The sequence below is a fragment of the Caenorhabditis elegans genome, chromosome X (assembly GCF_000002985.6).
Source record: "Caenorhabditis elegans chromosome X".
In the NCBI taxonomy this organism is placed as follows: Eukaryota; Metazoa; Nematoda; class Chromadorea; order Rhabditida; family Rhabditidae; genus Caenorhabditis; species Caenorhabditis elegans.
The window spans coordinates 5,429,723-5,456,369 of record NC_003284.9 but is presented as its reverse complement, the minus strand read 5'-3'; the positions used below and the strand labels follow the sequence as shown (position 1 = coordinate 5,456,369).

At 36.0% G+C, this 26,647-nt stretch overlaps 4 protein-coding genes and 8 non-coding genes across 14 annotated transcripts in view; 6 read left to right on the top strand and 6 right to left on the bottom strand.

Annotated features, from left to right (window-relative positions):
• The first annotated feature begins 1,524 nt into the window (after positions 1-1,524).
• C25F6.27 lies at positions 1,525-1,711 on the top strand. Its single transcript, NR_071039.1, has one exon. It is a non-coding gene; the product is annotated as an Unclassified non-coding RNA C25F6.27 (non-coding RNA).
• Positions 1,712-5,075: 3,364 nt separating this feature from the next.
• C25F6.23 lies at positions 5,076-5,203 on the bottom strand. The gene has a single exon (NR_071038.1). It is a non-coding gene; the product is annotated as an Unclassified non-coding RNA C25F6.23 (non-coding RNA).
• On the top strand, positions 5,094-5,166 carry C25F6.t4. Its single transcript has one exon. It is a non-coding gene; the product is annotated as a tRNA-Lys (tRNA).
• Positions 5,204-5,546: 343 nt separating the features above from the next.
• Positions 5,547-6,362, top strand: C25F6.6 (ShKT domain-containing protein; the record flags this gene model as incomplete). Its single annotated transcript, NM_001361809.2, has 5 exons — positions 5,547-5,619; positions 5,668-5,760; positions 5,818-5,944; positions 5,988-6,074; positions 6,126-6,362. 5 exons carry the CDS (start codon positions 5,547-5,549, stop codon positions 6,337-6,339), a joined length of 594 nt encoding a protein of 197 aa, NP_001348645.1. The 3' UTR covers positions 6,340-6,362.
• On the bottom strand, positions 6,340-8,129 carry C25F6.8 (ShKT domain-containing protein). Its single transcript, NM_001038439.3, has 5 exons — positions 8,011-8,129; positions 7,835-7,958; positions 6,784-6,903; positions 6,583-6,730; positions 6,340-6,533 (listed from the first exon to the last, which is right to left on the bottom strand). The coding sequence occupies exons 1-5, from the start codon at positions 8,051-8,053 to the stop codon at positions 6,402-6,404; spliced, it is 567 nt and encodes a 188-aa protein (NP_001033528.1). The 5' UTR covers positions 8,054-8,129; the 3' UTR covers positions 6,340-6,401.
• A 155-nt stretch (positions 8,130-8,284) lies between these two features.
• itm-2 (Integral membrane protein 2) lies at positions 8,285-11,207 on the bottom strand (the record flags this gene model as incomplete). Of its 2 annotated transcripts, none has more annotated exons than NM_171952.5 (7): positions 8,285-8,857; positions 9,377-9,668; positions 9,724-9,901; positions 10,630-10,725; positions 10,773-10,895; positions 10,937-11,016; positions 11,133-11,207. In NM_171952.5, 7 exons carry the CDS (start codon positions 11,205-11,207, stop codon positions 8,781-8,783), a joined length of 921 nt encoding a protein of 306 aa, NP_741792.2. In that variant the 3' UTR covers positions 8,285-8,780. The 2 variants fall into 2 exon arrangements, with proteins under 2 accessions (NP_741792.2, NP_741791.2); NM_171687.6 differs by having other exon boundaries at positions 8,290-8,857; positions 10,937-11,019.
• Positions 11,208-11,928: 721 nt separating this feature from the next.
• On the top strand, positions 11,929-12,203 carry C41A3.3. Its single transcript, NR_071037.1, has one exon. It is a non-coding gene; the product is annotated as an Unclassified non-coding RNA C41A3.3 (non-coding RNA).
• C41A3.4 lies at positions 11,979-12,256 on the bottom strand. The gene has a single exon (NR_071036.1). It is a non-coding gene; the product is annotated as an Unclassified non-coding RNA C41A3.4 (non-coding RNA).
• A 1,119-nt stretch (positions 12,257-13,375) lies between these two features.
• C41A3.8 lies at positions 13,376-13,617 on the top strand. The gene has a single exon (NR_071035.1). It is a non-coding gene; the product is annotated as an Unclassified non-coding RNA C41A3.8 (non-coding RNA).
• On the bottom strand, positions 13,376-13,617 carry C41A3.9. The gene has a single exon (NR_071034.1). It is a non-coding gene; the product is annotated as an Unclassified non-coding RNA C41A3.9 (non-coding RNA).
• Positions 13,618-14,408: 791 nt separating this feature from the next.
• pks-1 (Fatty acid synthase) overlaps positions 14,409-26,647 on the bottom strand; it is a gene marked incomplete at its 5' end in the record, with an annotated part of 28,152 nt that continues 15,913 nt past the window's right edge. Inside the window, 9 exons of one of the 2 annotated variants that reach the window (NM_001330898.4) lie at positions 14,409-14,550; positions 14,608-14,692; positions 14,740-14,849; positions 14,898-14,945; positions 14,991-15,176; positions 15,489-15,662; positions 15,707-15,952; positions 16,004-16,072; positions 25,577-26,636. In NM_001330898.4, coding sequence (NP_001317900.1) covers positions 14,452-14,550; positions 14,608-14,692; positions 14,740-14,849; positions 14,898-14,945; positions 14,991-15,176; positions 15,489-15,662; positions 15,707-15,952; positions 16,004-16,072; positions 25,577-26,636 — 2,077 coding nt within the window. In that variant the 3' untranslated portion in view covers positions 14,409-14,451. Of the gene's footprint in view, positions 14,551-14,607; positions 14,693-14,739; positions 14,850-14,897; positions 14,946-14,990; positions 15,177-15,488; positions 15,663-15,706; positions 15,953-16,003; positions 26,637-26,647 lie in introns of both variants that reach the window. The other variant, NM_076522.3, reaches the window with a different exon arrangement.
• On the top strand, positions 16,811-16,958 carry C41A3.6. The gene has a single exon (NR_071033.1). It is a non-coding gene; the product is annotated as an Unclassified non-coding RNA C41A3.6 (non-coding RNA).

Genomic DNA, 26,647 nt, shown 5'->3' with positions numbered 1-26,647 from the left:
TGTTTGAGTGTGAGTTTTATCGAGATTGAAAAGATTTCTCAAAAAAAAAAGGTTTGGATTGTTGACTGATGAACATTTGTAGTGATTACAAAATGATTTGATAATATTCAAAAAATTGTAACAGTGAATCATAGAAAATCTTTATGATTTAGGGGGTCATTTCAAACTATTCAGACTGGGTCAAAGCAGAGGTGCGCGGCAAATTACAATTTTAAAGATTTGCGTTTTTGAAATTTTTGGCAATCGGCAATTTTGGTAGTATTTTTTGTATGTCTTTTTTAAAGCAAGGTTTATGGCATTGTTAGCTCGAAAAATGAACATTTTTCAACAAAATTCACATCAACATGTCAAAATTCTCTTTCAGTAATCTTTCAGTAATTGGCGCGAATTGTTACATTTTACGAAAACAAATTTCGTACAAATTAAACATTAAGAAAATTTTTTTTAGAATGCAATAAATACTTTCAAAATTCAACGAATTTTTCTCTTTTTTTGTTGTTGTTTTAAGGTTGAAAACCATGTTTTTAAAAATAGTATTATATTGAAAAGAGATATATCAGTTTTTTCCACGAATTTTTATATTTTAAATTCCTTTATTCTCAAAAAATTTCAAAAAACCTACATTCTCGAAAATTTTGGCGTTTAACTAAAATTTCAACTAAAAACTCTGAAATATCTGCAAATGTTGGAGTGTTTCATTGTGATATTTGGTAAATTTGGACTATTTTAAATGTGTTTTAACTAAATCTCCACAAACTATACTTTTAAGAGACATTTAGAAATGTGTTCGCGTACATAATGGTTTTCAGGTTAAGTGTTCAAATTTATAAAAAAAGAAAATCTCGACTGAAAAAAATAAAAAAAAACTCATACTACTTTCTGATACAAAACGCCAATAAGTATTTGAACGACATGGGATTAACTTGACGATTAGTAGCTTCTTGCTTCAAATCGGTTTGTTCTCGGGTTATCAAAAAGGACAAGCAAAACAAGGTAAACACACTCATTATGTGAGAGGCAATAAAAAGATAATGTATTTACAGACGTGCTCATGTTCGATTATTCGTCCAATATTGTCCGAGATAAGGAAACGCTCGTACATAATAAGATGCTTAGGCAGATCACCCCAATATTTCTGTGCAAACAAGAAACGATGAGTATGGTGGTCGAATTGAGAGCAAATTGATTTACAATCTGCTTACAATAGGAAACAGAATATGGGGACGTGTGTTGGCACTCGCAAGGAGGAAACATCGAGGTGTCACCCATTTGAGTGGTGGCACAAAAACAAAGGAGTGTCGGAAACAACGTTAAGAAGAAGGTTAAGAAAAAGAAAGAAAAAAAAATGCAAGGAGAAAAGAAGGGAATGAATTAACTATTCGTCTTTCATTTTGAAACATTGAGTTGGGTTTCTTCCTGACATTTTCTTTCTTATTCTGATGCTCTGGCTCAGCATCAGGAGTAAGATCAACTTTGCACTTTTATGTTGAACATACATCTCAAGAGTATATTACGTACAAAAAATAAAAACTGTCAAGATGTATTTGTCTAGTTGCTCGCGCGATCATATCTTTTCTCTTTTCCAAGCACTCACCGTGAGGTCAGTAAATGCGTTGGCAACAGGAAACGGAAGTGAGAAGCAAAGCAAAAAAAAAGTGAGGAGTGATGAAGTATTAATCCAAATTAATAAGCGCCTAATGTTGTCGATATGAGGAGCATCTCGGAGCCCTCGCAAGCGCGAAATGTTTGAATTAAACAAATAAAAACAGTTGACAATGGAGACGGTGTTAAGTCAATAAAATTTTTATATTCTCTCCAACAATTCATTCCAACAATGAGCGAGGAAAAAGCTTTTTGATATATACATCTATATAAAAAGAAGGGGAGAGAGGGCACATTTTTCGACAAGCCGGGCGTCATTTGTATAATACGGTTTAGTACATGTTTCATCGAATTGCCGTGTGTGAGGTTTTGAGTGTATTTGAGTGAGAGTGAAAAAGGGATTAAATTTTAGATTTAGCCACGTTTTGAGATACATTTGGAAAGGTTGGAGACTTACTTGTATCACGTTGATCTCAAATTATTAGAATAATGAAAATCTGTTTAAAAAACTTTAAAGGTTATCAACGCGTAAACGTTAAATCTCCTTTTTTTTTGGAAATTATTACAAGCCTAAATAATTTTTTTTAACGAAGAAGAAACCGGAGGACACCACGCATATAAATCTCAACTTAGATACTCAAAATTTTGGAACTAGATCAACAAACAAATCTGAATTTTTTGTAAAGGAAACCCCACGTTTTCGAAGTTTAGAAATTCACCAAGCTTCGAAAAACTGAAAGCTTAAAAAAATTTTTTTTTGAAGCCAAAGAAATGTTTTTTTGTTCAGTTATATTCTGACTGTTTTCTGTCATCTAGAGTAATAATCCTAATTTGGAATTTTTGAGCTTTCGTGCTTCCGATAACAAGAGTTTTGCTACTCTTAAATTTTGGAAGTAAAATCGAAAAACAAAAGATTTCTGTATTTCTCAAAAAATGCTTGGAAAGGCCTCTCTGATTTTTTTCCAATATTGAAAATAAATGAGCAATAAATAAAAAAAGCATGTAATTTTTTTAACAGTAATATTCGATGTATTGAAGATGTTATACATATGTCAACTAGGATATAAAATCATAACCGCTACTCTACCTGGTGAAAAAACCTTTTAAAAAATTCTAGATTTTGCATTATTTTTTGAAATTGAAAACATCACAGTTTTTTCCACTTTTTGAAAGTCGTCGGTCAAAAAAAAATTTCCTTCGAATTTTGTGTTCATTTTGGAATTATATTAGTGGTTTTTAACAATTTTCCCACTGGTGCTACTTCACCATCAAGCATAATAAACGAAAGCTCTCACCTTAGTCTTTAATTTTATGCATATCAGCTTCGATAAGCCTATTTTATCTGCTACTGATATCTGTTATTCAAATTTATTGATCAAACATTATGAAAATAGTAATGCAATAATATAAAAAGCCTCAATGTTATTCATCCCCCCGTTTCTCGCCTAATTTATATTCCGGAAATTGGACATCGAAGAAAATTAATAGTTGCATGTTTTTATATGAAGTATTTATTTCGATGACACCTTATATAGCTGTCTATTAAATTAAAATTATAAATAACCACTCATCAATTTGCAAAAACTAAGAACAATAAAATAGATTTGTTACAAAGTATCGACCACAAAAATTATGAATGTGGGAACGGAAAAGAAGGATACAAAAAATAAAATGAAAATTACTAAAAAAGAATAATGGAGACCTAGGAAATGAAAATGAACGAGGCTAATTTTTATTTGATGTAAAAAATAAAAGCGGGTGAAAAAAGAGCGCGAGAAAAATGTTTTGGCATTCGACAAATAAGCAATAAATTGGAAATGTGTAAATGCCCGAGATGGAAAAAGGCAAAAGGGAACCTATCAAAAAAGCGGAAAATGAGAAATTGTTCCAATGTTTGCATTACTTATTGCTTTCGGTTTCAGATGAAAAAAAAATGCGAAAAGGGAAATGCACAGTGTTTTATAAATTTAGACTTTTTATGCTCAGGAAAAAATTATCTTTTCTCTGAATATTCAAAGATAGTCTAACACGATTGAATGTTAATTTTAAAAAATGTTCCAAACATGTTCGGATTTTTCAAAATTTTCAGCCAAAATTTTGGTAAAGAAGATTCAAATACAACCAGTGAGGCACAATTAAAATTAAAAACTCGTAAAAAATTATTTTAGGTTGAATTCCAAAATTACAATAGATGAAAACTAATAGTAAGATTATTTTTTGGCTGTATATAAAAATTTTTGAAAAAATGTTGAAAAGTTTTACTATGATATTTAAACAGCATAACACTATTTTTCCTGTTTTAGACAGTTTTCCTGCTAACAAAAGGCGGGGAAGTGTAGTAGCGAAATTTAACAAAAAAGTAGTGCTGAATTAACTTACTATGCTACATTTAAAAAATTTACAGAATTCTGCGATCAGTGCGACTCAGTGCGAGTTTGAAAATTTTTAAAATTTGAATTGACGCACAACTTGTCAGTAGTCGTCATTTTTTTGCCTTAACAGGTCGTGTGTGCCTATTCTTTTAAAATTGTTTTTTAAATTTTCAGAACATTAAAACTAACAACATATAAAAAACAACGGAAAATTTGAATTTTGCCAAATTTGGAAGTTTTAAGCTAAATATATTCCAATGGTAATAATCAAAGTTTGAGCACAGGCACTACATTTTTTCCTATTCGCGAAGAATAAGAACGATCATCATTGAACATAAATAGTACAACTTCCTGCACATGCCCAAAAAATAACCGCCTGGGAATGATGCACTTGGTGAAAATATTGCCTCGTTTTCTAAAAGCAGCAAAAACTAAGCAAAGGGGTGAAAATAGCCGCCCCAACAATTCTCTGGTTGTTGCTGTCACTTCAAACACCAAACCCATCATTTATACCATGAGAGAGAAGAAGAAGTTCAAAAAGTTGAAGATTCCTAAAATGCCTACGCTTTTTGAGTGTGTGCGTTAGGACAAAAGCCGAAACAATCTGATTGACAAGACCTATGCACATTCTCCGGGGACCCCCGGTGGTCTATATGCGTAAAAATGTTGCAGGCCTCCAATATTTTTCCTCGAGTGGAAGTGCTCTCGCACATTCGTATTATTATGTTTATTACGTACTATGATGATACGAATCTTGGAGGAAAAACAGAAAACAAAAATATGTATAAATGGGTGTATTCTCTGTTGTTGAAAGTTGGCCAATAATTGAACTCGGAAAGCTTAATTTAGTTTTACCCTTGTTAACTAAAGTTTACTATTTTAATTGAAACTATATTATTTTTTTACATTTATTAGCACAAAATCATCTCAAAATAAGGGTTATATCCAAGTTAATTTCATTTCAAATTTTTAACACTCAACACATTTTGATTCCAAAACCGTGTCGTGTGTTACACAGAATACCAAATTGAGTAATACAATGCGAATTTTATTGTTCAAACTGGTAAGGCAATCGGAAACGTACAAAAAATGTTTGTTCTTTGAAAGTGGCGCTACAGGGCCTCCTTAGCTCAGTTGGTAGAGCGTGAGACTTTTAATCTTAAGGTCAGGGGTTCGAGTCCCCTAGGTGGCTTGACTTTTTTCAAAATTTCATACAACGTCACAATTCACTTGCGAGTTAATGCATAAAGTGAAGAATGTTAACCAAAATAAAATATATTTTTTGTGCTCCTTGTCCTTAGTAACATTCTATTTTTTTTGTTTTCGATAAACTTTGTAAAATCCTTGAAAAGCGCGTAATTGATCCAGTCATTCATAATCCAAAAAATATCTCCAAAAATATCTCGAGCCAGGTGTATCTAACCCATTAAAGACATTTATCTATTTGAATCACGAGCTCTCGGAGGCGACGCCAATGATCCTGTCAATGATAGATAAACAAATTTCTTCGGCAGCTGAACCGCAAAATAATCGCCCCGGCCACACACACCTTGATCCACTCCTTTTTCCCAAATGATGATCTCCAGATTTTTGTCCAAAATATTAATTGTTTCTTGTCTAATTGGTGTACTGGGAGTTGCTGATGGTGAGTATAATATATTCAACTTTTCGTGGATAACTAAAAAATTTCCAGCTAGTTCTTCTATGTATGCCAGGCGGAGAACCGCCAGCGAAAGACTTATGTCTATAATTCGACCTAGAATGTTTCAAAACCCGGAGTTTAGATGTAAGCTTACAAAAAAAAGTTTCAATTTTATATTTTATTGAACATAAATATTTTCAGCAAGTCAGAAAATTCAAAAATCAATTCAACTGAACCCAAATCGAGCCCTTCCTTGCTGTAAGGATGAATCTGGTGGTTCAATTTGCAAAAATCTACGCAGAACTGACATTAAACTTTTCACTCAGAAGTTTGAGTCCCGCATTTATTTAACTGTAAAAAATTATTTTCAGATGTCAAACTGAACCTGACTTTTCCCTTGTTGTATGTTGCAGTTCTTGCAGTGACGCTGGAATTTCTTACAGAAAAAGAGCTCAGAAGCAAGTTTTCATATTCACAATTCTAGTCATTTAATCATTGAACTTTTCCAGTTTCTTTGTTGGAGCAGCCAATGCCACCAACTGCTTTGACCGCATGAGTCCTGCTTACTGTAGCCGATTTGAAACCGGAGACGATGCATGGAACAATAGACGGTGGTCCTGTGACACTTCTCACTTTAGACTTGGATTCAGAGTGTGTAGATCAACTTGTGGATTTTGCGATCTTGACTGGAATAATGCTCCAGAACAATTGAAATGTCTTTAACAAAAAAACATAATTTTATTTTTTAATTATTTATAATAAGTTATTATTGTTGTATCTTGTTTCTACTTATGATCCCAAAATTGATAAGTCGAGTTTATGACTTCAATTGGTGACGGTGAAGATGTTGTTGTTGTAGAATAAAACATTTGCCTCCATCGTCTTTTCTCTTCAGCAACTGGTTGAACACGGCAGGCCTAAAAATTCAACATTTTTGTTTCTCGCAAAGCCAAATGAGAAAAAAACCTGAAGCGCATTATCCAAAGTGTATTGAACGACGTTAAAATTGCAGTACCCGCACGATTTACGACATGTACGGAAAGCAATTTGCGGATTTTCGCCGTCGCAAGACCACGTGTTATGTGGCTCAAAAACGTCCGTTTTGTTTACATATCTGCAAATAAGGGAAATTAAAAGAAAATATAAAATAGAGATGGGGGCTCAAACCTGTCGCAAAATGTTGGCCCGTATCTATCAAAACAATGCTCAGAAACAAGGGAACGAGCAACCAAGTCGTAGGCTATACCGACACCGTTAGTGTTACAAGAAGAACAACATTGAATCAGTCTGAAACATGTCTTAGGTTAAAAATAAAAAAATTAAACAAAAATTCTAAGTCACCTAACAGTTTTTATAAGAGAAGTACTAAAATTTTAGATTGTTGTACACCAAAAATATCTCAACACTATCGAATTCAGTATTGAGCCGTTCAGAAAATTTCTGAAAAACAGTGTATTTTCAGCAAAACTGAAAAATGCTGCCATTTTGACAATGTTAGATCTTGCGCAAATAAGTGTATCGCCTTTTAATGCAGATTCTGGTAATTTATGTATTACAAGTCGTTTCGTTGATTTAAAAGTTTTTCAGTCAATGGATGCACGAATATGATGCAATTTAGTGCAACCATGTATCGATACGATACGTGAATTAGCTAATAAACGCTAAAATACAAGGTTCCGTCGGCTGTCACAAGTTGGCAAACTTTGAGATTTTAGCAGAAAGAGGTATTTTCCAAATTTTTGAGCCGTCATAATTTTTTTTTGAAACATTTTTAGACTTCGCCTTTTTGATTGTTTTGAACAATTTGGGCTCAGATTTTTTTAAAGCTCAGATTTCAGTATTACGCCTTAATCAAATAAAAAAAGCGGTGGCAATTGTGCTATCAGAAACCTTGCGAAAAAATGATTTTAAATGTTTTTGTTCAAAAAAAAACATAGGTTTTTGTTCCAATATCGCCAGTTTTAAAAAATTATCTCGAGCGCATAAATCATTTGAATACAATTAATTGGAACGCAATATAACACTCGAAGAAAAAATACATTTTTGGACGATTTCCAAAATTATGATAGATAAGAGCTTCACAATGAGTTTCACAATTTTCTGGATAAACATAAAACAATTTCAAAAAAAAAAACTGGAAAAGTTTTACTGTGATATTTGGGAATAAATAGTTTTCAGCTTCGAAATACTTTACCAAAAACAAAAATAAATTCCGTACCTGAATTCTGCGTCCGTATTACACCGTTTCGCGAACAATCTAGTATTTTGGTGCATCAATTTATAACAAGCAGTTGATCCTAAGTGGTCTCGACAACACGGTGGTTTGGTAGTATACGTTGTCACTGAACAAATGAATAAAATATAAAATTCAGTAATTAATGTAAAATATAATACCTAATGGAAGAGAAATAGCTAGAATCAAGAAAACATGGTGCATCTTGCAACGATTAGCAGACGAAATGGCCGAGTCTCGAAACCGGAGTTGAAATTTCAATGGCAATCGCCTTTTATGAAATCAAAATCGCCCGATGCCAAGACATACCGCCCAGTTTTGACACGTTTCCGTATTTGTTTTTTCGTAGGCTCCTAATTGTCGTCAACGAGAGGAGCCCCCAACTTCCGGCAGTCAAGTTTCATACGTGATAACTGGGCAAAGTGTTCAAAAAATCAAGTGTGACATTTTATTTGAAAAATTAACGGAAAAAAGTATAGGGAAACCATATTTATTTGAGGGTGTTAATCATCACGTGGTGATTACTGACAGAGTAACATTTGCAGGTTAGTACCTTTCGGGAAAGCAAAACTCGTTCTCAACGGGGAACGGGTTATGGATTTTCTTACAAACATTTTGAAGGATTTTTTGTTTTGATTTTTTTTTAGTAAAAAATATTTTGTAAAAAAAATAGGAATTTGCATCTAAATACAAAAAAAGAAAAAAGTGTAATATGGAAAATGGACGGGAATGAGGTCAGCAAAAAATAAATAAATAAAACATTTTTTTGTTAGCTGCATATATATAGTCAAAGAACAGTTCTCAAAACCACCGTACCGTTCAGAACAATAATACACTTATTGTTGAATTGGCACCTTTAAGTAACAATGATTATATGCATGAATAGTTATTTGGCAAAAACATGTGATCTAGTTTAGAAGATTTTGTGAATTTAGAAGCTGATCTCTTCCAGTTGTACCTCTTCACCAGCCATTGATGCGAATGTCATTGATGGTGTCATGCCGGAAGCTGAAAATTTACGGTTGAAAGAAACAACATTAAAAATGGACTGCCACTTGTGGGAATTCTGATTCAAACTGCTCTGAACAACCTCTGACAAGGCCCCTTTGCAGGCGTCGAAACACGTACCGCGACAGTCTGCCTGCCACCCGTGCCTTTTGAATATTGCGGCGCGGGACCCAAAAAGTGTCAGCCGTTACGATGACCCTAAAACCATGACTGCATTCTATGGCAGCGCAGACGTCAAAATCCAAAGCAAAAGAAAGGTAAAATTTGAGCAAATGGGAAAGACAAAGAATGGCACTGAATTCGACGTGGCGTGATTCGGAAATTCAGATCCGCAAGGACGAAAATTCAAAAAACATTTTTATGGCTTGGGCTAGTTCAAAAAAATGTTAAATTTTTGTCTCCACAGTTCCGCTGAAAAATTTTTTTCCACTTTTTTGCAGCAGTTTTTTTTTACCAAGAGTGATAGTATATTTCTTGAAATTTTAAAAATCTTTAAATCTTAAAAAAAATTAATTTTACCTCGTCGTGAACGAGACTGAGCTTCTTGTTTCTTCAATTTATAAGTTTGCCGGAACGCACAGTGGCGAGAAAGAATAGTGCTGTTGAAAGTGCTAATATCAGCCTTCGTGAGCTCATCTCCAACGTTGTATGTTTCACGGACAACGCGAGTTTGTGCGTATGCAACTTCTGGAGCCATCACGTCAATATTTCTGAGCATCTCCATCAACATTCTTGGGTTTCTGATTTTTGTTCTGTCCAGCTCTTTAACAAAGCAACGGTTTCCAACAGTGTCAACAATAGCCGTCAGGTTCTGTCAATAATTGAAAAGTTGGTCAAATAAATTTTAAAAATATAGGAGGGAGTACCTGTTTGAAATCGTGAAGGAAAATTGCTGGTCGGTTAGATCCAAACTTTGGGACATCGATCTTCTCGTACGAATCGTTGGCGTTGATTTCGACATTTTGAACCAGACGCTCTGTCATTCCACGGTTCGAGAAGGTAGCCGCGTTCCATCCATGGTACACTCCCTTTTGGTAGGCAACGCTGAAATATTAAACGTTTAGCGTCAGTGAGGATTCCGTTTAATTGGTTTAAAAATTCCATTAATTTCAGTCAGTTACAAAACAAAAGCGTTTATGCATTTTCGAACTTAAATCACTGCTAACTCGGAAAAAGTGAATTCTTAATATTATTGACATGGTAGAATATTTGTTTTTCCAAATCTTTCTTCCTTTGTTTTTCGAGACGCAAAGGTGAGTAAATGTTAGAGTCAATTGTCACGATGTAGTGTATTTTTATTATCAATATAGGGTTTTGGTGCTTACGTATTATATATCCGAGGTTTTAAAATAAGAAAATTGTATAAATTAATTTCTCCATACAAATACGCCTAAAAATAAAAAAATATTCTAAAAATTTGCATTAAAACTGGTGGGGATATAAAACCCAAGTACCCTGTACATTTGCACTTAAAATTTCAATTGCTCCTATTTTGTAATGACATATTTTATTAGCTTCAGAGTTTTCTTCATGAAGGTGAAGGACGGCCAGAGTGAAAAACAATTCAAAAGACCAAATATCACAAAAAAAACTTTTTAAAAAATTCGAACATTTTTTTAAGTCAAAAATCGGGAAAACTCAGTTTTCCCCCTATTTTTTGGAAACCATCGAACATTTTGGAAACCATCGAAGAAATATTGTCAAACATGCGAAAATTATCTAACTTTTTTAGGAACACTATCAATTTCTTTTACAATAAACTCGTAATTTACCTAATAAGTCCCTGTTGGTAGAGGAAGAAAGAAACCAAAATCACAAAACTGAAAATGGAGATGAGCGTGAATGTGAGTTTAGTGCAACGACGCATTCTGGAAACATATACAATCTTTCAATTACATCCATGCATTTCTCAAACCTGCGAGCATTAACAGCATTTTCATAGTCGGGTGGAGATGGAGATGGGGTACGGGCAAGTGGAGATGGTGAGAGACGAATTATGGAAAGTGGTCCGAAAGACGAGCTTCTTTTTTCCTTTGGTCTGAAACTGGAGGATTACGCAAAAACTGAATTTTGGAATACCTGTCAAAGTTGCCTCCTTCCATTGGTACCCAGCCGCAGTTACTGATGTGCTTCTCCTCATCAGCCTCGCACACAACCACCTGCTAAACTTATATGTTTTACACGAAGTAAATTTACAATAAACTTGGTTTTTCTAGAACTTGCTTCAAAATTTGAAATATACGTAGAAACAGTTAATGTTGAATATTTTACGTACCTTTGGAGTGTCTTCCTTGACGCCTTCAACGGTTTTCTTCTCGGTGTCGGTTTCGGCCTTAGTGAAGATCGTCATCTGAAATTCTGACTGGGTATAGAAAAATCACGAATTATGTATATCGAACAGGCGCAACGAAATGATTGACCAGAGAGGAGGAGGAGGCGAGCATAAAACAAATAGTCAATGGAATCGAATCGTATACAATTTGTTATATTTAGGAGTCAGTGTTGGAACAGCAATGTACTCCAGGTTATTTCAAAAATAGATCGCCACGATGGAATTGCTGGTAAATTCTGGATGTAGATGCGCGCGAGACAAAAAATAAACGCGAGCGAATGAAAACGAGCACTTGACCGAATTAGATGATGCACGAAGATGTGAAAGCGTGCAAAAAAAAAGTGGCCACCTCTGGGATTTACAGAGTGTATCATTAGTTTGATGTATTTTGCACGAAATGGGAAATGGGAAAAATAATCTGAGTTGAAAGACAAATTCTATTACATTATGTTACTAAATATCTCTAGATGGTGATAGCTCAGTCGGTCCTACAACCAGCAATTCGGTACCAACCCTGCCGAAATTCATTTTATAACATAACATATTTCACTGTTCCCTACTCTATTTTACTGAAACTTAACAAAAGTAGATAATGAATGAGAAAACCGTATAACATATTATGCGAGCTTATTCTGTGAAGTGATTGGAAAAATGGCGGAGAGAAGGATAGAACACTATTGAAAACAGGATGAAAGCAGAGCGAATGAAAACAATAAAAAGTTCTTCTTCATCATCTTATTATTGTCGGGCAGCAACCACGGAAATCGTACTGGCATTGTACGACTACTTTTGTTGTCATTGCAGACACCTACTACAACACAAAAGAGTTGCCTGGACACTACAGAATACATACAAATGCGCACCCACACTGAAGCCAGTAGAAGTGGCTGAGTAAGGAAATTCTCCCTATCACCGTCGATTATCAGCGAACTGACATGTTGGCCATAAGTGGTTGATTTACTCAGAAAATGGGCGGGCAGGTTGTATAAGTGAAAGGTGAAGAGGGAGGGGGTCTCCCTTCTAAATACGAACAGCAGTGTGTTTGGTAGCTCCGATGGGTCATTCGAGGCGGAAGTGCGCAATACATCCAAATAGTGTTGAGAAAATGGAGTGCGGGATGTGATGAAACGATGAGCTAAAGGGGAAAGGTGGGAGACGCGGAAAACAGTAAAAGATGGAAGTGTTTACTGTCCGTCTTGTCACCCTTTCAGTATGTGCATTATGTTTTCGGAGAGGGAAGAGGCTAATGAGAAGAAGCTAAAGGTGTGATGCGTTTCCAAAGGATTAAGGCGTTCAGGTTGAGCGAATTGGACTGTGCAATTGATAATGGATTAATGTGTAACTGACAGAACACTTTTGGGATTCACTTTAAAAAAGAGTAGGACTTTGTTTTTATTTTTGGAAGTAATATCGCAAAAATGTAATACTGTTATTTTTTTAAAAATTGATTTTACCTAAAAAAGGGTATCTAAAAAAGGGAACTTTCCAAAAAGTGATAATTTTCAAACACCTTGCAAACTGACTTATTACCCCGGAACCCTATCAAAATTACAAAAATTTCGCAAAATCAACTTTTTGAACAATTTCACGAGTATCGAAAGTAATGAAAAGTGTACTAATATAATTTCAGATCAATTTGAATCCAGTTTAGTGCTCCTATGCAGCTATTATTTTCTTATGAACATTTAGAAAAGTTTAGAAAGTTTTTAGTCTTTCTAAAAGTCAAAATTGCAAACAAATGCTTAACTTTTGATATTTCCTAAAAATCCTAGACCAACTAAGAACGCATTCAACAAACAGAACTACGTCAAACTTGGAACAAAATTGAATTTCTTTGAGGGAAGTATACCATAAAGTTCGAGCAGATGCGTTGCTTGCATTACCCATTTCTTAATTGAAACGGAGCCAAAGAACGTGTTTTTTAAAAGAAAATGTAAACTTTTAAGACAAAACCTTGAGAAGACATTTCTATATTTAACTTTTAGTCTGTCCATTTTTCCCTTTACTTCCATTTAAACAAAAAAAAACAAATAATGTAAAAATATTCACTGAACCAATTGCACTTTGAACAGTGTTTACATTGACTCTGCAGTCTAATATGATCACGTCAGACAAAAAAAAACAAGTATGGACGCAAGAAAGAAGTGTTTACCCGAAAAAGTTGACAGTTGAAAGAGTAAGAAGGGCGGCTTAACTGTAATGGTTCTGACCATAATCAGACATTGAAAGATTGGTCAGAGAGCGTAAGACACAATACCGATCGTGACCAAATAACCTTTTTCAATTGTGCATCGCGGATAGAGTAGTGGAATGGTCACGAGAACAAACAAGGCAGGGCACCGCAGTCCAGCCGGCCGGCCTGCGCGGACGGCTAGTTGCATCCTACTCTAGTTGTTTTTTGGAAAGGACAAGAGCCTCACGGCTTTTTTCGGCCGTCCTAGCTTTTGGGTCGACCAGCTCCTTTTCTCTGCCCTCTTCCACCCCGCTCCTCATTCGGTTCCCAATCAAACGAATGACCTTTTTCTCCGTCTTTTTCATTTTCTCATGATCATGAATACTATGAAGTGAGTGACACCGGAAGGCGGGCTAGTCGGAGAAATTAGTCGTCAACAAGGACGGAATATCAAACTATTTGGGCAGCTGAGTACTCTGAATTTTTGAAAAACAAAAACAATTAATTTAAAGTTCAGAAAATACTAAACTTTTAATAAAATATTTCAACTAGCAATTACTTGAACTGAAACAGACTTTTCAAAAGTGGAGTACGGCCAGTGAGAAGTATATTAAAAACCACGTGTAGGCTTCTAAAATGACCAAATATCTTGATAAAACTTGTCAATAAATTTTGGACCTTTTTTTTCTAATTTCGAGTCAAAAAGTGAGTGAACTCAGTTTTAACCATTTTTTGGAAGTCGTAGATCGAAAGAAAAATTCTTCCAGTTTTATAAGTGCTTTTAGATTTTTTGAAAAGCGGCGCAAACTCAGTTTATCTTCTATCTTACAAAAATATCCAACACGTTTAGCACCTTTTTAGGTTTTTTTATCATTTTTTTTATCTGAAAAATGTAGTTTCTGTCAAATTTGCAGGATGCCATTGACATCATAAATAGCATGTATACTTCCGGCGCTAAAAACCTATGAATAGGTTTTTGGGAAAGACCACCGGAAGAAAATGACTTTTCAAATTGATCTGGGAACCTCTTGCTGGACAAACAAAAAATTGAATGATGCATTTTATTCAAATAAAGAATTCGTTATATTATTAAGCCTGCTCGAAATATGGCTGGAACGGAGCAAGAACTAAGTCCTTCACTTTCTTCAAATTCTCAGCTTTAAGACATGACTCGTGATCCCCATCAATCTGTAATTGAAGGTTTAAAGAATGTCGATATTAAATTAAATTATCTTTTTTTCATACCAAATAAGTTTCAACTGGCTGCAGAGACAGTTCATCAAATCCATTGCATGTCATGGATCGAGAAAGTTCTTCGTTCAAATCAGAGCTGCAAAATTAATATGATCGTCATGTTACCTGCCCTATAATGCTTACCGAACAGCTTTCTTGAACGCGGCGTCCCCAAGCTGTTTGCTTTTGAATAAATATAATTTTGTGTCGGAGACTGAGGTTTTGTATTCTCGAAGAAGCTGGGCTAGTTTGATCTGAAACAAAAATAGTGTGAAATCCAAACTGAAAATTGATTTATCTACCGCTCTATTAATACGATGCTCACTATCCGGTAGTCCAGAGAAGACGTACTAAAAAAGGTTTTAGTTTGAAGGCAATTTATTTCAAAGTCTTACTGTGATGAATTGCTTTATGTTCTCAATGTCGAGTTCGTTTGTTCTGAGCACCCAAGAGTCGAAGAGCATTACGAAGGGAATGTCATATCCCCAAATTTTGAGCTCAGCCACTATTTCGCGACTCATTATTCCACCCATCGAGTGCCCCATAACGAAGATTCTCTTGTTTCCGGCATGTGCGGCAATCTGTGAAAAACGTGTTTAACGGGTGAGTATGATTAATGGGGAAGTGATTAAAAACTATTTCTATACTTCTAAAATGCCTAAATTTCATAATAAATTTTTTCAAACAATTTTTTAATTGTTTTATTTCGAGTAAAAATTTGTGAAAACTGCGATTGTACTAATTTGGAAAATCTAAAGCACTGTCGAATGCTTGAACCCTTTTAATATCAAAAAAAAAATCCTGACTTTTTATAAAAGTTTTTCAAATGACAATTGGCACTATATTAATGTTTTAAGCCACTTTCTCAATGGCCGTACTCCAGATTTAATCACCTCTTCAGCATAAAAATGAGCCAATTCACGCAGGTCATTCGACGGGTATTTCAGATCAAATTCAATTCCATATAAGGATATGTCTTTCGGGAATATTTGAAGGAATGAATAATACGGGTAGATTGTTCCACCAATTGCATGTACCAAGTAAATATTAAATTTGGAATTTGGAACCTGAAATTATTACATGCAAATAGCAAAGTTCGAAAAATGCTCACCTCTCTCAATTTAGTTATCACGTTTGGAACTTTTGAAATTGGCTTTTGTACTGAATTTTTCAAAGTGTTGCAAAAAGTTTTCAAACTATTTGACTGCAGGATTTCATGAGCCTTTATTTCAATCTTGAGCTCTTCAGCCAACCGATGAGCAATTTGAATAGCATTGAGGGAGTTTCCACCAATACTTTCAAATTTATCTGTCGGCGCCACATTTCTTCCAAGGATTTTCGAGAAGACATTGATAACCTGAAAATTATAGAACCATAAAAACGATCTGCTGTAAGAAATCAAATTTACCTTCTCTTCTAAAGAATTCTTCATGACCACAATTTCTCGCTTGTATGATTTTCTAATGTTTTCAAACGCCTGCAAAAGAAGTGACTTGTCAACTTTCCCACTTGAATTCAGTGGCATCTTGTTGATTTGAACGAAGTAATCAGGAATTTGTGTCCGATTTTTGAGAGTTTTCACAAGCGAATCGTGCAAAAGCTTCGATTTCTGATCAACGATAAAAGCAATAAGCATCTGATTTGAATAAAGTACGACAATTTGAAGCAAGCCCAAGCATAAAATCAATTCTTTTTCAATTTCAGAAATATTAATGCGAACGCCTTTACATTTCACTTGACTATCCATTCTTCCAATGTATTGCAAACTATTCAATTTAGAATCTACTATATCTCCAGTAGAATAAATATCTGAAAACGGTGTTCCGTGTGGAGCTGAAGTTATATACCCACGAGCGAGTGAAATGCCTTTCACTTGAACATTACCACGAACACTATTATTACAAATTGTGCAAGTTTCATTGCTCAGTGAGTCTCCGAGTGCTGAACCAATATTCAAAGTAGAAACTTTACACTTATTTGTGAGAGACCAAATACATGTTTCTGTGGGTCCATAGATTTGAATTGTTCTTAGCCTCGGAAATTTTTTCATAGCAGTTTCAATAACGACATCAGATACGGTTTCCCCTCCGATCGTCAATGTTTCAATACTTTCAAGTCTGCTCATTGTTTTGTCGGTAAATCCATTGAACACGGCGGCGGGTAGAAATGCGTATTGACACTTTTGTAGTTGGTCAGTTATTGTGGTTGAGTGTTCCGAAGAAATTAGAACACCACCATTGAGCACTGAACCAATGATGTTTGAAACGCTGACATCAAACACTTGTTTCACGGAATCAAGAACGCGTATATTGCTTCGGAACATGCATTGTTTTGAGGCTGATGTCATGAATGATGAAACTGACTGTTCCGCCATCAAAACTCCTTTAGGGACACCTGTTGAGCCACTGGTGAATATGGAGTAAATACTTCCAAATTGAGTTCTTGAATTAAAGTTTCTTAGCTTCAAATTACAAGAGAAGCAATTTTCAAGTGTAAAACTAACTTTTGATTTGACAAATAATTGCCGCGGTTCAGGCCACGTCGGATCAATTGGAGCATACGGAAGCCCCAGAAATACACATGCAAGTAATGCAAAATAGGAGTTCTTGCAATCCAATCCGACTAACTCATCTTCCCGAACACTTGTTGCTTTGGCGATTTGAAGTTGTTTTTGAATATCTTTCGAAATGTTTTCAATTTTTTCCGCGAGGTCAGAATACGAAACGGTGTTTGTAGAGAGCAAAAGTGCAGGTTCCGTAAATAACCTCCAAGAGGTAAAAAGGCCTTTTTGGAAAAGAGTGGAAGGGAAATCAGTTCTTCGAATTGGTATAGTGGTGTTCATATTTCTTAAATTATTCAGTTTCTTCAGAAATATATTTGCAAACATGTGAACTGTCGTGTCCAAATATTTCGATTTATCAAAATCCACAGTAATAAGTGAGCCCGTAGGAGTTTCATCGATGGTGAATGAAAAATCAAACGCATTATTGAGAGATAGATGTTCGATTTCACATTTTGCGCCAAACATCGAGACAGTAGGGTAGTCAAGTTTTTGACGAAAATTAAAAAATAGTGATATCTCATTCAATTTTCTATTTTGTTCAACCATTTGGTAAAATGGAATCGTAGCAAACGATCGACTTTTTTCCAATGAGTTTAATACAATATTCAGAATTTCTTCCAAGCGTAATATCTCAAAAGGTAACGAGGTCTTGAAAAGGGCATTGTTCATGAAATATCCAATAAGCTCGGAGTTGTCCGCATTTCTTCCAGAAATAGCATATGCCAGCAATATATCAGCCTGGCCCGTGAAGGAACGGACGGCATCGCAGAAAACTGATAATGCAAGATTATACATTGTTGTATTGTAAAGCTTAGACAATCCTACTAGTTTTTGCCAAATTTTTGATGGGATCAGTTTGCTGATTCGAACATAACTTGGTGAAGTGTTTCCAGTTTCACTATCGTATGGGATTATTGTATGGTATGTGTTTTGATAGTATTCTAAAGCTTCTTTGATGTCACCTGATGATTTTGTACCCATTGCAACTTGAGAAATTGTTTGCTTCGTTTTAGATGGGAAACTAGTCTCACCTCTGTACGCAGCGTATAAACTGCTAACAGTGTCAGAAAGAACAGTCATTGACCAACCATCAGTTAAAATATGATGTTGATTGAAAACGATGTGAATTCGACTGTTATCACAATCCTCCGCAACTCGTACTCGTAATGGCGTTGATTTCCCAATTTCGAAGAGGTGATTTGGTTCGTGAGAAATTGCATTGTTCAAATTGCATCGTTTATCAAAGTCATGAAAACTTTCCGTTAGGGAGCAAATGTATTGATAGGGAGAATTGCCACTTTTAAAGACGGTTCGATAGCTGGGCTGGTATGCAATGAGGGAATGTAGTGAATACTTCAAAAATTCCCAAACGAATTTGGTTTCGTAACTGATTGTTATTTTGAAAATCAAGTTATATTTAGAAGTTGTGTCGATTTGTCGCAACATGAACATCTGAGTCTGGGAATTAGTCAAAGGTATCGCGTCGTAGCTGATCTTATCATTAGTGTTTCCCGCAAATTTCTCCGTGGTAAGGTTTTTGACAAATTTTGTGAATTCTTGAAGTGTGGGATTGTCAAAAAGGTCATTAACATCCACAATTCTGTCAGTTTTTTTCTGAACCTTCCACACAACTTGAAGTGCACTCAAAGAATCGCCACCGAGGGAGAAGAAATTCGGATTGGCGTCGTTTAGTATCGATATGCCAAGCGTTTCTTTCCAAATTTCTGCGATGACAAACTCACATGATGTTGATTTTGGAAGTTTCAGCGATTCAACTGCTTTCACCTCACTTCCATTTTCATCTGTTCGGTGGAAGGCTATACTTTTGGTGGCAATATCTGCAGGGTTTACAGATGAAACAAAAACTATCCCGTTCATATTACTTTCAAATGCAGTTTTTAGCACATTTGTCAGCTCTTCCTGAAACATCAATATTTGGGATAGATTATGTTTTGTTGAGCTTGTTGAACTTTCATACATCCGACTTCCTTCTAATGGTGGTAACGAGAGAGTCAAAAATTGTTTAATGTATTTTGAGCCTTGCTTGGTCAGAGCCTCGACAAAACAATTTGCACTTGCGTAATCAAAATTTCCAAGTAGTGGAACTACCGAACTCAACGATGAGAAATTTACCAACTTATCAACTTCTATAGAGAATTCTTCTAAGCATTTTAAAATGTTCACGCTGCCAAATGTTTTTGGAGATAAAACAATTTCCTGCTCCAAACTGGTTTTGTTCATTTTAGCAGATGTTTCAACTCCAACACAGTTTATAACTACAGAAAATTTCTTGAAACCAAGCGATTTAAAAACATTTTGGACGTCTTTAATGTTTGTAATATCACAAGAGGGAATGGAAGCTCGAGAAATCGGAATAACATTCATACCCATTTCCTGTAGCAATCGAAAAACTATTGATCCAATAAAACCATTGGCTCCAAAAACCAAAGCATGCCCACGAGAAACTGGATGTAACCTGGAAGGAATTTCAGTTGTGCGAAACCCGTGCTTACAGAGACCAGTTGAATCAATACGGAAATACAAACCGTTTGCTGTTAACACCTTCTGTATCACAATGGACATGGCAATGTTTTCGAAATTTTCCACATATTTCAAATCGATTCTTGAAACAAGTTGATAACACCGAATCAGGCCCAGAGATAAATGTACGCTTGGGGAATTATCCATTCCGACAAAAACTACAGTAGAACATCTCGGCGATGATTTCAAAAATAATTCTACATCGAAGTAATTTTTGTGAATATCTTCGGATTTTCTGAGCAGATACACAAGAACGGGTTCAGATATGCCATTTAATGATCCATCGCAGACTGTAAAACGAACTGGTTTAGTCTCTTCAAGCTCACTGCTCACCGGCTTCCAGCTCTCTTTGTAATAACTGAATCTATTTAATTTTTGTGAAATCTTCTGATTTTTCTCGCCAAATTGTCTCTCATCGAAGCAATATCCTGGAACTTGTCCGTCAACGGCGAGTTTTGGTGTCAATTTTCGAATGTCCACGCCATTACTCCAAAGCTGACCAATACACTCGCCTAGTGAAATCTTCGGATGCTTCTTTGTCCCACACGTTGGAACTACAACTATCTTGGAATTTCGTTTTGCTAAAAGATTTGACAAAACTCCAGTAGGCCCAACCTCCACAATAATGTCTATATCAAGTTTCATTATGTGATCAACGACAAGTTCCAGATTCACCGGATTGGTGAGATGCATGGTGCAATATTTTGAATCAAAAATTTTGATTTCTGAACCAGTAATACTCGAGATCATGGGGATCAAAGGAACTTTTGTTGCAAATGATTCACAGAAAAACTCAAATTCTTTCGAAATACAGTGAAACATTTTTGAATGAAAACCGTGTTTGGTCTCGATGTTTCGATATTTAATATGATTATTGATAAAGTATTTTTCAAGATTGTCGATCGTTTCAACTGGCCCAACAACACATTTTGTATTAGCGTCAATTATTGCAGATACGTGTACATGACTTGGCAATTGCTTCTCATAATTCCAAACCATTAGCATGCGAGCTTTCTCAGTTTTACCTATCAGTTCTGATCGCTTGATAAGAAGTTTCAATGCTTCCTCTGTTTTCAAAGCTCCGGAAATTACTGCTGCAGCATATTCTCCAACACTGTGCCCAATTAAACACGTTGGATTAAAAACATTTTTGATTGCCTTGAAAATTGCCATGCATTGAACGAAAATCGCAATTTGCGCAAATTGAGTTGCGTGAATCAAATGGTCAAAATTTTTGGTGGGATACAATATTCCCTCCAGTGACGGTATTCCGAAGGAACTTGCCAATTCGCAAAGGTATTCAACTTCACGTCTATATGCTGAGTTCTTCAAATATTCATTCGGTAATATATTTGTGAATTGAATTCCTTGCGGTGCAAAGAACAATGCAATTTTGGGAGATTTCCCATTGAACCAAGTTTTCTTATTGGTTCTTATTTTTAATAGCTCATTATTATTATTTACAGATAGATATGTGCGACTGTCCATTGGAACCCGGCTGTGAATAAACGTTGAGGAACATTGTGCAATTTTGTTAGTATCTGTTTGTAAATACTTGCTAATTGCTTCACTTGTATGATCCAGGGAATACTCTGTCTTTGCAGAAATTGGTATCATATCATAAAGTATGAGATTTTCTGATGATATTTTCACAACTTCTTGGGATCTCGCAGGAAATTCAATTACCATGTGCACATTTGTTCCGCCAATTCCAAATGAATCAATTGAAATCAGAGAGTTTTGTGAAATGGTAGACTTTTTTCCGTTTACTGTGAAAAATTGACCCATACCGTCACGGAACTCTGAAAAATTCACTTGCGGTGGGATAATTCCAGTTTGCAACATCTTCGCACACTTGACCAGTGCAGCAAGTCCTGATGCGGCATAAGCATGCCCAATGTTAGCTTTACAAGATCCTATTGCAAGTTTGTTTTTGAACGAATAAGCGGTCCGAAGAGAATTCATCTCAATTGTATCACCGAGTGTTGTGCCCGTAGCATGGCATTCTACAAAGCTAATCCTTTCTTTTTCTTTGTTTGTGAAGCGGGCTAGAACATCAGTCATACATTTTAACTGCCCAGCTGGGTTTGGTGCCATGAAACTAGCTCTAGAATGTCCATCGTTATTTATTGCAAAATCTTTGATCACAAAATGAACGTTGTCATTGTCTAGTAATGCTTGTGAATACCTTTTCAGAACGAAACATCCAACACCAGAGCCTCTCACAATTCCTTCCGAATCTTTATCAAATGGTCGGCAAACTCCAGATTTTGAAAACATCGTTTTCTTTTGATCATCAAAACCACTCAGAGCTCCGGAGACTTCTGCAATTGATGCAGCTCCAACCAACGCATAGTCCATAGAACCGCTTTGAATCGATTTAACTGCATTTGCAACTGCAACAAGTGCTGTCGAGCAAGCACTGTAAACTGAGACAGCTTCACCTTTCAAGTCTAGACAGTAAGATGCATAACTAGCCAGATAACTATTCATGTTCATCACAAACAATTTTCTCATTGCATCATCATGGTCATCGGCTCTTCCATAGTCTGATGGCTCGGCTCCAGCAAACACTCCACATCGAAGCTCATGTTTTTGTTTAACATATCCAGAGTTTTCAAGTGCAAGGTAAGCGTGTTGTATGAATTTTCTCACCTGAGGATCTAAAACTCGTGCGTCCTCATCAGTAAGATTGAAGAATTTGTTATCAAATCCAAATGGATTTTTCAACAAGTATTTATTGTTTCCTGTTGAGCATATACCATCCATCAAATTTTCCCAATATTCATGTATATTTGAGGATCCGGAAAACTCAGCGCTCCAACCAATTACCGCTACACGGGTGTCATCTTCTTTATTTGACACTTGAGAAGAAACTCTATCATGTGATAAACTTTCGGAATGTTTCGCTTTTCTCAATGTTTCGACGTAAGTTTGCAATTTTTGATAAGTTGCATTCTCAAACATTTCAGAAACAGTTAACTCGAGATCAAAGTTTTTGTTCAAAGAATATCTGAGATTTTCCATGCACAACGAGTCAATGCCCAAATCCATGAAAGGAATATTCAATTTCGAAGAAATATCAGTGATTCCAACAATTTCAAAAAATATTTCCTCAAAATTCAGTGATTTCTTTTTGATCTCTTCCTTCACTTTGGTCTTCTCGACAACTTCAGATAAAAGTTTTTGTAGGTGAGGCTGTCGAGCTACAATCGTATCAAAATCACCATCAAAAACAATTATTTGCTCGTGAGTTTCCATGAATTGAGTATAGAATACAGAAATTGCGTCTTGATTTGGAAGTAGTTTCCAACCATTTGACTCGATCTGTTTCACAATTTCTCGCCGCTCTGGCTGAGCCAACATTCCCACATCTTTCCAAGGTCCCCAATGAATAATTGTAGATTTTGTTGAACTAGTTTCCAAAAACGAAGTTACCAATCCATTTGAAAATGCGTAATTCGACTGTCCATATGAGCCCAGAACATTTGCAATTGATGAGGAGAAAACGAAATGGCTGGTTTCATCACAACATTTCATAAGATTTTTTGCCCCTTGTAGTTTTATGGAAACCATCTCATCTAGGGAATCCCTTTTGACATTTTCATGAAGTGAATTGTTTACAATACCGGCAAGATGGAATACGTAATTGAATTTGTGCGAGATATCAAGTCTTGTAATATCGGAGCTCAGGAATGTTTTCCCATCTTCACTTGCAATATTTTTCCTAGTTATAATCACTGAACTTTTTGGCTTTAGTTCATTAATTATTGCACTTCCAATGCCGCCAGTTCCACCAGAAATCAAACATTTCTCATATTGTGGAGCGAATTTAAAAGTTGGATTGACTTTTCGTAGTCTTTCCACATACCTCCCCCTTTTTGAGTAAAATATCGCTTCAAACATGTATTCGTGGTTGAATTCTAGTTTTAGAGCATCAACTTTGTCAATCGACACAAATTTATAAGGAATCATCTTTTCCGAAGCGAGGGATCTCAATGTTCCAGTCCATTCTGTATGAGAGGTACCATTTTCGAAGCAACAAATAATTATAAAAACATTTTGGTTGCGACTTATCAGACTCCATACCTTCGCGAGCTTCAAATACTCAAAAATACTATTTGAAATTGGATGGAACACAATTATCCCGTTAGCAAAAGATGACACTTCGTCGATTTCAATTTTCGGAATAAGATCCAATCTTCCAATACAAACCACTTTTGATATGGGGTTTTGTTGAGGCATCGGAGTTTCTAATAGAACTTTTTCGTAGAAGATGTTCTTGAAACTCATTTGTTGAGACTCGTGTCTATCAATTTCATCGCGATAAGAATCCAAGGCCCAGTGTAAAGTGTTGTTGAAAACAATTGACGGCAAATCAACTCTTTGGAAAGACTTGTCCTTGTCAAAGTGTACCACTCCTTCCTTTAAGAAAACTGAACATGGGTGTTTCAGTTTCTCCAATCGCTCGTCACGGACTTCAACAAATCCATCTAGACTCGTGACAGCAATTTTTCGCTTGAAATTGAAAATTATAAACTGTCGATGCACGTGAATCTTTTTTTGGAACAAACTCATCATTATATCATGCAAGGATTTAGCTGAATTGCTGATAAACTCGCAAAGCACTTGGACGTACTTTTGTAGTGACTTGGCAGAGTGAGATGACAAAAGTATAGGATAGAAAACTTCTGAAGACACGAAATGTTCTGAAATCGCATTTTTCGGCTTCAGAACAACTGAGCAATTTGAGCCAGTGAATCCAAAATTGTTGATGAGAATTGAATTATTTTCATCAGCATCTTCGCCAATAAATCTACATATCATTTTGTTGGTTTTGATACTATTAGTTGGGCATTTAAGATGAAGCTGGGCAACACGATACTTTGAGCGAAAACTCATTAAAGAAGAACAAAGTGAAACCAATCCACTGGAGCCTTCTGTATGACCAATATTGGATTTAACACTACCTATTTTGCAAGCTGAGCTTACAAGTTTAGAAATTGCATTGATCTCAATTGGATCACCGAGCTTAGTACCAGTGCAATGAGTTTGAATTTCAAGAATTTTTTCTAATGGGTTGGTAGCTCTTTGCATAACTTCCAACTGCGATAAGCCGTTTGGTGTAAATAGAGAAGAACTAGTACCATTATGACCAGTTGCATAATTTGTAATAGTTGCTACACTATCGATGTTAGGACTTTTTGTAAGAAGCATAGAACATACAGCTTCTGACCTTTTATAGCCATTTGCATCCACATCAAAAGCTTTGCAAAAATCGTCAACAGTCATTTTTGCGTTTTGTAGAACATCTGTTGTCATTTCATGCATAACTAGATTGACGGTCCCAACGATTGCATACTCGCACTGACCTGTTCTCAAAGCATCGCAAGCAGCCGACAAAGCATAAAATGACGAAGAGCAAGCAGTATCCAAAGTAACAACTGGGCCTTTTAATTTAAGCCAGTGGGCTATTCGGCCTGCCAGAGCAGAATTTGAAGTCCCACCACTCCACTCTGCTCTTGGATCTTTATAGCCATAAGCATATACAATATGAGAAAATTCATTAGCTGAGCATCCGATAAAAACTCCTGTGTTGCTAGTCAAGCTAGTTATCAATAGAGAATCCAATAGCTTAGCTACACTGCAGAGAAGTAAGCGTTGTTGAGGGTCAATAAACTTAGCTTCACTCGGGCGAATCCCAAAATATTCGGGATCCCAATACCGAGCATCAGAGTCAAGCAAAGCCACACGAGCATGATCTTGTTTTAAGGAACGATTATGCAGCTTTTGCTTTACGGTATTAGTTTTCAGATGCTGCCAATTCTCACTATTTTCGCTTATCTGGTTATAGGGAAGAGAAATATCAAAGCCTACTATTTCGATTTCCGATTTCGGCGGTGTTTCTACTGTTTCGATAGAATTCGGAATTCTTGTATGCACTGGTTCGGTTTTCAGAACAACAATTGTCATATTTCGCACTTCACAAATGGGCGTGTCTCCGGCAAGTAAAGCAACATTGACTTGAATGAACTTGTCCGTTTCAGAAGTTATCACAGTTTGAGCATGAAGATTTGGCAATGTAAAGCTATTAGTGTCCTTCATAGTTACCGAACCCATTGCAACTGGCAAAAAGTAGCAATCCGGGCGACGAGGTACGACGCTTGCTGTGATAGAGTGCATGGCAGAATCGATGAGTGGCCAGGCAAACGGAGAAGATTTGATTTGTGAAAAACATCGTTTGTCTGACCGACGTGCTGATTCTATTCTTCTGAACCCGCTATCATATTGCAAGCCATTCCGGAAAAGTGTCTCATAGAAGTCATGAACCTCGAATGGCTTTTCATTTTCGCTTATAGTTTCCAATTTGAGCACACTGTTTTGCGGTTCAACTTCCAGCGAGCAGACTATAACAGAGTTCACTATAAGTTCAATTGTCATGTCGGAATTCCATTGTATTTGATATTCCCTATTGTCTTCAATGTACCACGGCTTGAGGAATTTCACATTTTTCAACATTAATTCCATTCCAGCAGCTTTCAATTTCACCAGCTGGTCAATTTTGAATAATTGGTATGCACCGGCCACAACGATTTTTCCATTTAACTGATGTCCTTCTAATAATTCAAACTCATCATTTTTAATGATATCATTATGAGTCATTGGGAATTCCACGAGACGCTCGTCAGCATTTCTGCCACATCCATACAAAGTTGTCCATGAAATTGGCAAGCCAGATTGTTCAAGTTCCAAGCAAGCTTGAACAAGATTATCCACATCTGATTCTTTTTCTTTGCATGTTTGAACAATTCGATGCTTTGAAAGCTCTGTCGGCTGAATAATCCTCTTAACAAACGTGGCCAAAACAGCTGCTGAACCAGCATCGATCCAAACCGTTACCCCTTTAGCTTGTAGCGTCTCCACGCAATCCACAAATCTGCAATAACG

Excerpts from the sequence above, each read along its gene's own strand:
- C25F6.8 (NM_001038439.3), bottom strand. The coding sequence starts at position 8,053 with ATGCACCATGTTTTCTTGATTCTAGCTATTTCTCTTCCATTAG. Across the intron at positions 6,731-6,783 it reads GGGCCAACATTTTGCGACAG|ATATGTAAACAAAACGGACG; the intron begins GTTTGAGCCCCC and ends CCTTATTTGCAG. Across the intron at positions 6,534-6,582 it reads CTTTGGATAATGCGCTTCAG|GCCTGCCGTGTTCAACCAGT; the intron begins GTTTTTTTCTCA and ends TTGAATTTTTAG.